The sequence below is a fragment of the Dama dama genome, chromosome 20, assembly GCF_033118175.1.
Source record: "Dama dama isolate Ldn47 chromosome 20, ASM3311817v1, whole genome shotgun sequence".
NCBI lineage: Eukaryota > Metazoa > Chordata > Mammalia > Artiodactyla > Cervidae > Dama > Dama dama.
This window is the reverse complement of record NC_083700.1, coordinates 114,798,911-114,811,821: the sequence shown is the minus strand read 5'-3', so window position 1 is coordinate 114,811,821 and position 12,911 is coordinate 114,798,911. Positions and strand designations below refer to the sequence as shown.

Here is a 12,911-nt window from a genome sequence, read left to right as displayed (position 1 = left end):
AGTGATGTTCAGGGTAATTTCTGGGGAATGTCTGAAAATAGCCAAAGGTCTGAGGAATTTCCAAAGTGAAGAAGCATGCAGACGGACACAGCCTGGGGTGTCAGGCTGGTTATGGGCCGCCTTCCCCTCCAGGAAAGCTCTCGATACCCAGGGAGCTGGGGTCTGGCCTCGTGAGAGCTGAGCGCAGCCCCACGTGCCAGGCGGCTCCCGTCTATTTTAAGACCAGACCCCCACAGCTGGAAAGCAAAATAACAATTTGATGCCAAATCATTGATGTGACAGTGAAGGCTAAAGCGTTGAAGGCTGGGATTATCTTTTTTTTTTTCCTAAAGCGTCTTTCTAAGTTCTAATTAAAGTATAAGTCCTCTAAAATATTTCCCAGATATTTTTCAAATATTGTGTGGGGTGATGTTTGCTTTTGATTTCACAACAACCAAGTCACACTGTGCTCGTGCGCATGTGAAACCCCGCTCCTTCTTGGGTGCTGTTTTGCTGCTGCGGCTGACCACAGCAGCCTCCTGTCCCCTTCTGTCCTGCAGTGCATCCGCGGACGCAAGGCCACGCTGGAGGAGCTGCAGACAGTGCACTCGGAGACGCACGCCCTGCTCTACGGCACGAACCCTCTCAACAGGCAGAAACTGGACAGTAAGAAACTTCTAGGTATTTCAAGGCCTTCTTTACCTTTACCGCGAGGCTGCTCCTGGCCCTGCCCACGCCTGAGGCCCCGCCGTCCCTCCCGGTGCCCTGGCTGGTGGCAGAGTGTCGCCTGCCGGGCTGTGAGTGGGCTGCGGGGGCAGAGGTGACCCTTCTCCATCGTGCTTTCAGGTGAGGGTCCGAGGAGGAACCTGCCCTTGGCATTCACGTGGGCGTTTGGCTTCTTGCTTTGCATCGGGTGTGTTGGGGAGCAAGCGGGCTGAGCACCACTGGTTTTGCAGAATCTCTACTAGCTGAGTTGTGACGGGTGAGGCTGGTTGGGGCTCGCAGCCACCACCTGGCCACCCCTTTCTGGGCCTGGAGTCCACCTGGGGACACTTGTCCAGGCTTCCAGGGGGACGGCGGCGGCCTGAGCCTTTCCTGGGGGCCAGGCTTTGTCTGGAGCAGGCAGCCCCCCAGATGAAGTGGCGGGATCTGGGCCTGATGGAAAGAACTTCTTCCCCCTTGGGAGGTGGTCAGGGTCCCCATAAAGTAGGTGGGACTGACAGACAGGTGGAGTCCCCAGGCTCGCAGGGGCAGAGCCCCCCATCAGAATACTTCCTGGACAATTTCTGCCCACCACCACCACTTCCCAATCACCTTGAGCCAGGACAGTCACCAACCCTGGGTTTCCCTGCCTGTCCCGGCCCCCTGGGGCGAGACACCCCTCAGGGCTCTTCCCTGAGCCAAGGCCGGCAGAGAGGGTCCCAGAAGCAGACTCTGGGGTCCCGCTGGGGTCGGGGGAGATGGGCCGTGCCCTGTTTGCTCTCATTTCCGGGGAGGACGTGGAAAGGGGCGGCCCTGTGCCTGGCCCTCACTGCATGGGTGTCACCCCCCCCAGGGACCCTGCAGTGCAGCCCCACCACCTCCCCATGCGCCCACAGGCCCCTTCACCCCCTCGTACACGCAGGAAACACATCTTTCCTGCTGGGCACCTTGTAGGTGCTGAGTCCTTGGAAAGCGCAGAGCTGGAGGCGGGGTGCAAGAGGAAACGTGCTCGGGCCTAGGCAGGGGACTGTGTGCAGTGACTGGACTGTTAGACGTCAGAATCCACCACACTTGGGAGACAGGGAGGGGGCTAGTGGTGCAGAGCTGGGCGGCACGTGCCAGGAAGTGGGTCCAGAGCTGGCCCCAGGGACAGATGCCCCCACCTCCACCCGCTGTCAGCCGAGGGACAGGGACTGCAGAGACCCTGGCCCTGAGGTACAGGCAGGCAGGGCTCAGGGGACCAGGCCACAGGGCCTAAGAGGTCTCTATTGCATCCCCTTGGCAGCCCTGTAGCCCCAGACAGACAGGCAGGGGGCCCCTGGGCTGGGACAGACTCAGGCCTAGGAGAGGTGAGGCCGCCAGCCCTCCCTCCCTCCTTCCCGGGCTTCTGGCACACTGACCTTTACCCCCCGGCAGAGATGGGGGACCTCCTTCAGGGTCCGTCTGCCCAGAGGGAGCTGACAGTGGGGCACCCCAACACACAGTGCCCTGAGATCCTCAACAGTGGTGTTGATGGTGCCAGCCCGCCGTGTCCCCAGACCTTCCACCAGCTTCACACCCTCCCCCTCAGCCAGAGCAGAAGGTCAGGAGTTGCGGGCACCTAGGAAGGTGCTCACCGCTCGGAGGCCAGACTTCTGGGAGTTGCCATGGAAGCCAAGACTGGCCTTAGAATCCTTGGAGGGGAGACACCATGTCCACAGAACACGGACAAAGACAAGAGAACAGGAGACAAGAACATTCAGGGGCAGTAGCATGAAACATGGTCTCGGAAATCGAGTCCTGGGCTGGAAGGGACAGGGAGTCGAACGTGACCAGAGCTGGACACCAGGAAGCCGGAGAAGAGAAGGAAATCCGAGGAGCATCCCTAGTGCGCGGGCCCAGGAGCTTCCAGAGGACATGGAGAGGAATGGTGAGCACTGGGGGACCACACGAGGGTCCCAGGGCGGGAGGACCAGCCGCCGGCCGCGAGGACCCTGCAGGGAGCACCCTGGAAAGTCTCAGAGCACGGGAAGCAGACGCAAGCATGCCGCCATGCCCCAGGGAGAGGACCAGGGCTGCTGGGAGCCAGGACAACGTTGGGCCGCAGCTGCAGGGCAAGGCCTGGCCAGCTCCAGGGAAGGTTCTTTCCAGTCTGAAGTCTCCAACCAGCCAGGCTCAGGCACGTTGTCTAGACACACCCCTTGCCCCAGGACTGGACTTTTGAGTTCAGGGTGCCGGCGTGGTGGGTGAGGGCCTCTACCTGGTTCACGGCCAGTGCCGCCTCGTGGTGGGAGGGGTGGGGAGCTCTCTCTTTATGAAGGGCACTGACCCCACCTGTGAGGGCTCTGTTTTCAGGGCTTAAAGCCTCTGCTCAAGGCCCCACCTCCCAGCGTCACACTGAGGGTCAAAGTTCGACTTGTGAATCTGGGGACACATACGCTGAAGCCAGACCAATCTCAGCGGCCAGCCCTGGAGGATGGATGCTACCCCGTTGGGTTTTCCACAGCTTGGCCACATGGTTTAGGATACAGCAGAAGAATAAGAAGGAGCTGTGCGGGTTCACTTGGCCTGAAGCTGGGGAGGGCCCTGGTCCCCGTGGAGGGGCGCCCTGCTGTTCCCTCTCCCTCAGCTGAGGCCCTGTGCGGTGCAGACTGGACACAGACCTTCCAGCGTGGACAGCGTCCTCCACTCCGCCCCGAAGCACGTCTGTGTCCTCTGAGCTTGGGAGGGAGTGTCGGGGGTGTCTAGGCCCCATACCCAGAGTCATGGGGGGAGGGGAGGGCAGGGTGGTCCAAGCTGGCCACTCCCAGGAAGGGGAGGACAGGGGACACCGAGGAGCCCAGAGGCCAGCCTGTGGCACTGGAAGTGGCATGGACACGGGCCAAAACGTCTAGAAATGAGACGGCAGCAACTGGAGGCCCAGAGGAGAGGGCCTGGCCTGCGGCTGGGTGGGGCTTGGTGGGAAGGAGCCCCCAAGGACAAGGACAGTGCAGCTGGGGGACAAAGTCAGTGGCCACGGAGGGAGGCATGGAGCTGGCCAAGTGCAAGTTCTGCAGCCTGGCCCCGGATCCTCCAGGCAGCTCAGCTCCTTCCCGCGTGGAGCCCCGCTCCTGAAACACTCTCCAGCACAGGTGGGGATGCCCGTGTGTCCCGTGACTGCTCACATGCAGTCCCAGTGACCCCCACTTCTGTGGGGCCTCAGGCGGGAGAGTGGTTGCACTACCCCTGAACACACCCTGTGGCCACCAAGCCCACTCATGTCCTTTTCCGACCAGCGCGGGTCTTCCCAGCTCACCCTGACACTCCACTTCCACCCTCTTGGTCAGCCTACCCCTTTTGCGTGCCCATCCACCAGGCATGTGACGCTCAAGGGACAGGAGACAGGGTGATGGGGGAACGGTCCCCATGCAGGGGTGCAGGTGGACTCAAGTCCCCCACCAGGAGGATGGGTGAGGTTTTCAAACTGGTTCCAAAGTTTAAGGCAGGTGATCAGAAATGAGAGAAACCCCAGAACCAGGGGTTACTGGGAAAGTTTAAGTGTTCCTCCCTCATCTCAGACCCCACTCCCCACCCTCGGCAGCCATGTTAGCGTATTTAGTGTTTCTTTTATGAACCAAGGGTGTCACCACATACATACACATTGTGAGTGTGTATGTTCCATTTACATTAATGACAGTATAGCGCATTTTGTTTCCTCTTTCTCTCTCATCTACTGAGCTCTGTCTTGTGACGTGCGCCGCGTGGCCGTGGGCTCTGTCTTGTGGCGTGCGCCCTTGTGGCCATGAGGATGCCCGGGCAGATGGCGTCTCACTGCTTGGGGCCTGTTTTTGTGTCTGGTGACTGCCCTGCCATCAGGACATCTTTCTGAGTATCCAGACCTGGGGTGACTGGCAGCCTCTGATGATGGTAACGGTGTCCCAGCACTGCCCTGTGGTCTCCCTGCCTCTTTCGGTTGAATCCGCACATTTCTCAGCCACACGCAGAAAGACCGGTGTGGTTAGTCGGGGGCAAAGTGACACGGCTTGGCCGGACTGATGTAGGCGGCAGACCCTGGAGGGAGCTGCCTGGTCACCACCTTCTCATGGCAGCAAGCTGGGGAGGGAGCCTGGTCTGGTGACTGAGGCGCAGGGGTGCGGTAGGAGACGCAGCCGTGCCCGTGGCCTCACAGGGAAGGGGGCTGGAGGCCGTGTGGCTCTGAGAAGAAGCAGTTTGGGAACCGCAGTCGAGCCACAGCGGGGGCGATGGGGGGGTGGGTGGCTGACCTGGAGGAGAGCACCGCGCATAGGCAGGAGGGTCCCCAGCGTGGTCCCGGCCAGGAGCCCGGATGAGGTGGGCACAGGCTTCGCCTCCCTTTGGGGAGGGGCGCCTTCTCAGCTGGTCATCGGCCTGCCCCAGGATCACACCGAGGAGGAAGACAGTCCCTGGCCTTGTCCCTGGGCGGGGACAGTCCGAGCCTCATGGACCCCGCACAGGGCCTTCCTGGACGGCCAGCCGCAAGGCTGTGTGGTTTCTTAGCTGGGCACATCCCAGTAACTCTGGAACACTCCTGCACGCGGAGGGGGCCTGCCGTGACTCGCATTCCACGTCTAAAGGGCTCCCCCGGGACGGGGCAGGGGGCGGCGATCACCCCAGGCCTCCTGCTCACTGCTCGGGAGGGCGGAGGCCGGAGCTCAGGGCGGAGAGCCAGGGTCGGGGGCAAGAGTTCTGGACGCCGCCGCTCAGGTGGTTCCCTGCCTGGTGCCCAGCTCAGGCTGGAAGCAGAGCCCCCCACGGGGCTCCGCACCGCTAGAGGAGCAGCTGCTGCCCTGGGGAAGGCAGAGTCTCTCCCCGGGGCTGGGCCCGCTCAGCCCGGGACCCTCTGCTGGCCAGGTGTCGCCCTGGCAGCCGCACGTGCAGCCCGTGTGCCCCCTCGGTGGACACATTGCGTCCCCACCAGTGCCTGGCGACCCTGCCACCTGACCCGGGCTCTCTTCTCCCTGCAGGCTCTCTAACGTCCGTGTTCGTCAGGCTGCCCTGCGGTGGTGTCGGGGTAAGTGTTTCTTTAATGTGTAAATAACGTCCTGTTTGTTCTCGGGGTCCCGGTGGTCACAGAAACCGCTGCCCCGCTCTCCGAAGAGCAGGTAATTGCTGCCAGGTGTTTTCCATAAACAGGATCCGTGGGGCGGGGCCGCCCCACCGCGCACACGTGTGGCTTCAAAGGCCCCGTGAGCCTGTGAGCGTTTTGATGGTGGGTCTGGGGCACCGTCCTCCGGGGAAGGCCGTCTGGCAGCGGGGCTGGCTTCAGGAAACGGGATCTGGTGTGCGGCCCGTCTCATCCGACCCGCCCAGCTGCGCTCCCCCTGGTCCGGCTCAGCTCGCGAATCCCATCGCCACACAGGAGTGTGTCGATCCCGATCACAGAGCCGAGCTCCAGCACGGAGCCCCCGCTGCTGCTCTGACTGCGGGCACCAGGTTTATGGGCCGCGAGAGGCGGGCAGAGCCGCTCCCCCGGGGTCGAGCCCTTGATCAGAGGTGCGTGGGTAGACACCGGAGAACCAGGGTCTGGATTTAACCCAGGCTCTGCCTGCCCATGGTGGGGGCGCTGAACCCGTCTGGGCGCCCAGCTGCCCCCCAGCACAGCCAGAGTTTCTCCTTTATCCCGGGGTCTGCCCCCCACGGCCGGCCTCTGGATGAGGAAGGCCGCGGGCAAGGAGAGCGTGCTGGGGTCGAGGGTCAGAGCAGCCCGCTCCCGGCCAGTCTGCTGGCCGTGGAGCTCCCCAGCCCAGGAGCTGCTGCGGCTGGTCCTGGGCCCAGAGAGGCCAGAGGACCCAGTGGACGCAAAGGCGTCCCGGCTGGACCCACGCAAGCGGTCGAAGGTCCACGTAATGACAGATCGCACAGCGGAGCCCAGGTCTGGATTCTGTTATGGAAATGAAACAAAATTGTTTTCTTCCTGAGTCTTTACAAAAATTGCTGCTTTGAAAATTATCCCGTCAGAAAGAGAATAAACGGCATTTATTCATACCACCACCAGGCCCTCCTAGAGTTATTGTATTTTGTATTGTAAATAGGCTGCAATCTCTTAATTCGGGGCAAATTTTTGGCCAGACTTGAAAAGGTTTGGATCTGCACTGCCCCGCAGCCGCTCCGCACAAGGCAGGATTTATAATTTGCAAATGAAAGCGAAATGGGGCCTGGGGCCTTGAGCCAGGCGACCCCTCCCGGGTATGAAGTCCAAGTCCCACCCCACCACAACGGGCTACGGCACCCACCTCTGCATCTGGGCACAGAAACGCTCGGGAGCACGGAGACCTGGAGAATCTTACCAAGAGGAGCCAGGTCGACAGGGGAGTCGTCAGTCAGAGTAATCAGGGGGATGTGTGAACTGTGTAGTGTCCAAAGGGACTGTTCATTCCCAACTGTTCGCTATAATTACTCCTAACAGGACTTCCCTGGTGGCTCACATGGTAAAGAATCCACCTGCAATGCAGGAGACCCAGCTTCTATCTCTAGGTCGGGAAGATCCCCTGGCAGAGGGCATAGCAACCCGCTCCAGTATTCTTGCCTGGAGAATTCCATGGACAGAGGAGTCTGGTGGGCTACAGTCCTTGGGGTCGCAGAGAGTCAGATGTGACTGAGCAACTGACACAAATAGACGGGCAGAGGGTCGAGGTGCCAGTCCACCTGCGAGGCTCAGCGGGGCCTCTTCGCCGCACTGCTGGTGCAGCCATAGCCCTCATGGGCCTCAGTGTCTCCTTCCAGACCCGAGGGCCAGCCCCCAGGGCGTCGGTGCAGCCACGGAGACCCCAGGGACTCAGGTGTGGTTGGGAGGGTGCGGGTCAGCTGCGGAGACAGGGAAGGAAAGATCGCTCAAGTGAACATCCAGGTTGTATAACAGAGGTTTTTCATGTTTTACATTTTTTCCCCCAAAACCAAGTTAACAGCAACTTCTGCTTTGCTCTCCTCCCAATTTTTGCATTTCCCTTCCAGCCCTGCCCTGGCTAGAGGGGGCAACCTCTTGCAGGCCCTGGAGGCCTGCAGCCCACCCAGAAGAGCCACCCTGAGTGTCCGTTTGAAACCTCCGTGTGAGGTCTCCCCAGCTGTCCTCCCGTCCACCTTTGCTGTGGGGAACTGTGGAGGAATCGGGCGGGGGGGCCTGTTTTCCCTGCCTCCACCACTCTTGTGTGTGGCGGTCACCCCGAGCGGGGCCACCTCTGCAGTGTCGCACTCCCAGCACCCTCACTGGAGCCTCGTTCTTGTGGAACTCAGGGCTCCAAGCCCCTCATCCCAGTGGGTCCACGGGGAGCTGATGGCCAGCAGCTGGAGGACCGAGGCCCTGAGGCAGTGCAAATCACCGTCAGTTTCTCGGGTGGCAATGGCAGCCTGGGGTCTTGCAGTGGGGCTGGAGGTCTGTCTTACCCTGGACACAGTGTTACAGGAGCTTCTGGATCCTAGAAAGGAGAACAGAGCACAAAGACCCTTCACTGAACATGGAGGGTCGGTCCATTGTCCACACCCCCCCACCCCGGCTCTGGTTACTTAGCCAAAAGCCCAAGTTACTGCATTTGGAGGAGAAAGAATCTGAGTAGTTTTTTGCCCAAACCACCCCTGGTCCTCAGGGGTGCAGCCTCTCGGAAGGCCGGCTCTCATGTCAATTTTCTTGAACCGATTCTTGAGCTGAAGTAACTGGTCCCCAATATTCTAGTTGAGAGGCTACGGCAATGAATAACAGCACACCATTATTTAGAACAGAAGCCTGTCTTTGAACGTTGAATATTAATGCCGCGGAGACCGGGCTAAGTGCAGAGCGTTCTTCTGACATTTGGAAGCTATTTAAAGAACATAGCGGTTTGGTCATTGAAAAGAAGAGCCCGCACGGAATAACGCTCCTCAGGAAATAGCTCGAACCGCTCGTAAATGTATTTTAAATCATCTTGCTTTGAAGATGAAGCCTCAAGACTTCATTGAAAGAAACCCATCCATCCCACGTAATGATCAGGGCCTGGGCGCCGACCCTGGCGGGGGCGGGGTGCCAGACCCTCACCTGCAGCTCAGCCCGTGTGTCTGGGCCCCAAGTGTTCGGGGCTTGGAAGGGGTTGCTGCAGGCAGCAGGTTCTCACAGGCCTGCAGACTCAGCTCCTAGTGGATGGGCTTGTCACTAAGGCTTTCCAGAGCCCTCTCTAGGCCTGGCTTTCCCCAGGAAGAGGATGGGAGTCCCAGGCGTGTGCGGCAAGGCACCAGCTACCCTGCCTGGAGTTACCTGGAGGGGGCCCTTGACCTGGGACCAGGGACTTCTTCATCAAAGCCCCTGATCCCCAGCCCCCAGGCTCCTCAAGTCACTGACTTCTTCCCCACCCATATTAGCTGGAATTTGAAATCTGTACATCTAAGGGGTAAATAAATAAACCATCACACAAACAAATTGCCCAACAGGTTTGTGCCACACATGTGTTTCTGTTGGAAGGAGAACAGCTACCTGGCAGGTTTGCCATCCCAGGCTGAGTCCACCAGGGCTGTGTCCAGGAGACAGGTTCTCCTCCCCTATGCGCCCGTCCCTGTTAACTCCTGACATGCATGCGGAGCTTTTCTGTAAATTCATCATGAAATAGCATCATCATTCGGAGAGGCCTCTAATTCTAACTCAGTGGTAAAAGAATCCACCTGCAAACAGGAGTTGCTTAATTGCTCAGTCGTGTCTGACTCTTTGCAACCCCACAGACTGTAGTCCACCAGGCTCCTCTGTCCGTGTGATTTCCCAGGCAAGAATACTGGAGTGGGTTGCCATTTCCTTCTCCAGGGGATCTTCCCAACCCAGGGATCAAACCCCAGTCTCCCACACTGCAGGCAGATTCTTGACCATCTGAGCCAGCAGCAAAGCAGGAGACACAGGTCTGATCCCTGGGTTGGGGAGATCCCCTGGAGAAGGAGATGGCAACCTGCTCTTCTTGCCTGGGAAATCCCATGGACAGAGGAGCCTGGCATGCTGCAATCCATAAGAGTCGGATAGAGCAACTGAATAGCAAACAGCTAATTCTAACCCTTCTTAACATTTGATTTTGCTGACTGTGAGTGTAACTCAGCTGCACTTGCAATTTAACAAAAGAGGTAGGGGGAGCTAGGTAACCTTGACATCGTGACTCTCAGCGTGGAGTAACTTGGAGCCACTGAGAAAAGAAATGACACCTCAGAAAGGGGTGAGAATGCAGGCGTGCTATTTTGGGTGCATTTACTGATCTTCTCCTGTTTAGTATTTTTTGGCGTGTCTTCAAAATAAAAAAAAAAAAAGTAAACTGGAATGTGAGCTGTGTTCTGTAATTAGTCAGGGAGAGACGAGACCCTCCGGTTTTAGAGGCAGAGCACAAGGGACCCGGCTGCTCGGGGGCGAGGGCGGTGTGCCCGACGGGGCACCGGGCTCACCGCGGGCGCGCTGTCTCCACAGGTGGACAGTGACACCATATGGAACGAGGTGCACTCGTCGGGGGCCGCCCGCCTGGCCGTGGGCTGCGTGGTGGAGCTGGTCTTCAAGGTGGCCACAGGAGAGCTGAAGGTCAGTGAGGACTCGCAGGAGGGGCTCAGGGTGGGGGGAGAGTGCCCAGGGAGGGGGCCGCCGGCCGCCTATGCTCCCTGCTTCTGCAGGGCACCGGGCGGCTGCGAGGGGGGGTGGGGCACCCAGGTCTGTCCCCGCCGTTAACCCGCAGGGGACCCTGCCCCTTGTGAGAACACGCACAGCCAGGCAGCGGTTCTCAGCAAGGCCAATCTTGGAGCCCCTCCCTCTCACAGTGGCTGAAAGACCAGGAGAGCTTTTGTCCGTAGGAGTTGTGTCATCCGAGGCTGACTACTCATCCGAGATTGAAAAAGGAGTCTTTGCAAATATTTGTCAATTTAACAATGATAGTACATCTGGCTTCGTGGCTCAGCCAGGATCGTCACACCCGCTCCTGCGTCCTTGGCTGGCATACGCGGCCTTGGTTGAAGCGCACGAAGACATTGCAGCCTGGCATGGTGCAGGGCAAGGGGGTGGGTTTTCCTCAGGGGACTGCGGGTCTGCGTCTCTGACGCTACACCCCAGTTCAGCGAGGGGAGCTGTCCTGAAGACGTGTTGCCGTGTAGACCCTGAAGCACACCAGCGGCCTCTGTCCTCCTGCTTTATGAGAGACCCCAGCGGCCCCGCACACCAAGTGCATCGTTTATCCTGACTTTGCACGGTGCACGGTTGTCTGCAGATGAGGGGCTCGACAGGTCATGGAGGGCTCCAGACCCTTCAGATGCCTCTTACTAGGCAGTGTGCACTGCAGCCCACACCCTGAGAACCGTGCCCGTCACCTCCCGTCGCATCAGGAGGGTCTCCACGCCGGGAAGAGCTGGTTTTCCAAAGCTCTGATTTTCACTGGGAAGCTCAGATCCCACCCTGACCACAGCCGTGTTCTCCCCAAGGTGACAGCCCCGCCGGGCTGGTTACACAACCCCTATCTCTCTGCACGGGCGTTAAAGAGACGTCAAGGTTTAATGACGTTGATAAGTTTCACTGCTCCCTCGGGGCACTGGCATGGAGCTGCCATTCCACTGGGAACCTGTCTGCTGCCCCCACCACCGCGCCCGCCGCTGGTCAGCTCTTGGCTACACTGGAGCGGGCACAGAGGCCTGGGGTGTGGGGTCCTGTCCAGGGACGGGGAGGTGGTTGGGCGGTGCTGAGCGGGGGCTCCCGCTAAGTGCACCCCCACCCCAGTCTCCACAGCAGGCTGGGCACACTTCCCACACCCAGCCAGCCTGGTCCATGGCCCTGGGGGCTCCGTTGCAGACCTTGACCACACAGCTTCCTGGGCTGGCGAGACCGGGCGTGCTGGTCTAAACTGTCTTTATTACAGCGGCTGCAGGATGGTTTGCAGATGGTCTTTTTAAAGCATAAGTGACTTCAGGGCCTGGAGGGGGCAGCCTGCAGCTCTTCTCCAGCCTGTAGACTTTCCTCACAGGTGATAGTGGTCCTTTTGCAATGCCCAGTCCCCGGGGAGCTGAGCCACAGAGACAGCAGGGAAGTTGACATTATGGCCAAACCAGGGCGCAGCCGAGCCCCATCAGGTTCATTTGCTCCAGCGTTCCCATCCAGTTACTTCCTGCTGGTTATAATCAGAGCGAGGCCACAGGGGCTCCTGCCCCCTCCTTCCCAGACTCCCCAACTCAGCAGCCCGCAGCCTGGCCAGCAGACTGTTGCAGATGGAAAGTCAGGAGTGAGCTGACCTGTCGTCTCAGTGACCTGTGATAACAGCGGGCCTCTGACAGAAGGGACCTGGGTGTCTCCGAAGTGCTCGCAGGGAGCCCTGGGTCCTGCCCGCGTCTGTGCGCCCGGGGGCGTCTGGAAACTGTGCAGACTCTGCCTGTGATCTTTTTCTCACTGACCTGAAACCGGTCTTCTGTCCCTGTCTCTCCCCCCTGGTGTCGTGCCTAGAACGGCTTTGCTGTGGTCCGCCCTCCAGGACACCACGCAGAGGAGAGCACACCCATGTAAGTGGACACATGGTCGCTCACGGGCAGGCGACACACGACTGTCTCACACCCCTCCCTTGTGCTGGGCCAGCAGGATGTGCAGCTGGAGTTGGCTGTGACTGTGGAAAGACGCGGGGTGGGGCGGCGGAGGGTTCAGAGGGGAGGCTGAGAGTGCAGAAGGGAGTCCAGAGGCGCCGTCTCCCTGTCAAGCCCGAGGGCAAGCCCAGGAAAGGGAATGTCAGCTGCCCCAGAAGGAGTTCAAGGGGTGCTTCCTTGTTCTAGACCTCGGGTCTGCTCATGTGTGGCCTTCCAGCCGACCGCTCACGGTCTGGTACCATGAGGTTCAAGTCTCCAGGCCATGACCACGGTGGTCAGCTGTCCAGCCTGTGTTTTGGGTTGTGGAGCTGGCCGAGGTGGTGGGGGGTGGCATGTGGATTCAGCGCCCATCCTTGTCCAGGAGAAGCCCCCTGCGGGAGTCACAGGACTTGACCCCACAAGTTGTGCCCAAAGTGGACACAGGAAACCCTCAGCGAGTGCCGTATGGGGGCTTCTCCCGGGGCCTGAGACAGAAGACACAGTGTTGGGGTCATCAGGTGGAGGCGATGGGCGGGGCCTAGAAGGCTGAGCGCTGGCTTGTCGGTCGGTGATGCACACGCGTGCAGGCAGAGCCGCGGGGAGAAGCAGGAAGCACGCAGGCAGGGAGCCACCTCGACCCCAGTGGGGGTGTCGGGACCCGGCTGCAGGAAGGGCCGTTGCCCAGGAGGGCGCTGTCGTCACCCGTGTGCATCCCT

The 12,911-nt window shown here is 59.9% G+C and overlaps 1 protein-coding gene across 6 annotated transcripts in view; it reads left to right on the top strand.

The window, feature by feature from the left end:
* The window catches only part of HDAC4 (histone deacetylase 4), a 287,685-nt gene that overhangs the window by 247,012 nt on the left and 27,762 nt on the right, over positions 1-12,911 (top strand). For 4 of the 6 annotated variants that reach the window (XM_061122627.1, XM_061122624.1, XM_061122625.1 and 1 more), the window contains 5 exons: positions 540-660; positions 2,252-2,590; positions 5,643-5,689; positions 10,079-10,186; positions 12,083-12,138. In XM_061122627.1, coding sequence (XP_060978610.1) covers positions 540-660; positions 2,252-2,590; positions 5,643-5,689; positions 10,079-10,186; positions 12,083-12,138 — 671 coding nt within the window. The remainder of the gene's footprint in view (positions 1-539; positions 661-2,251; positions 2,591-5,642; positions 5,690-10,078; positions 10,187-12,082; positions 12,139-12,911) is intronic. The other 2 variants (XM_061122630.1, XM_061122629.1) reach the window with 2 other exon arrangements.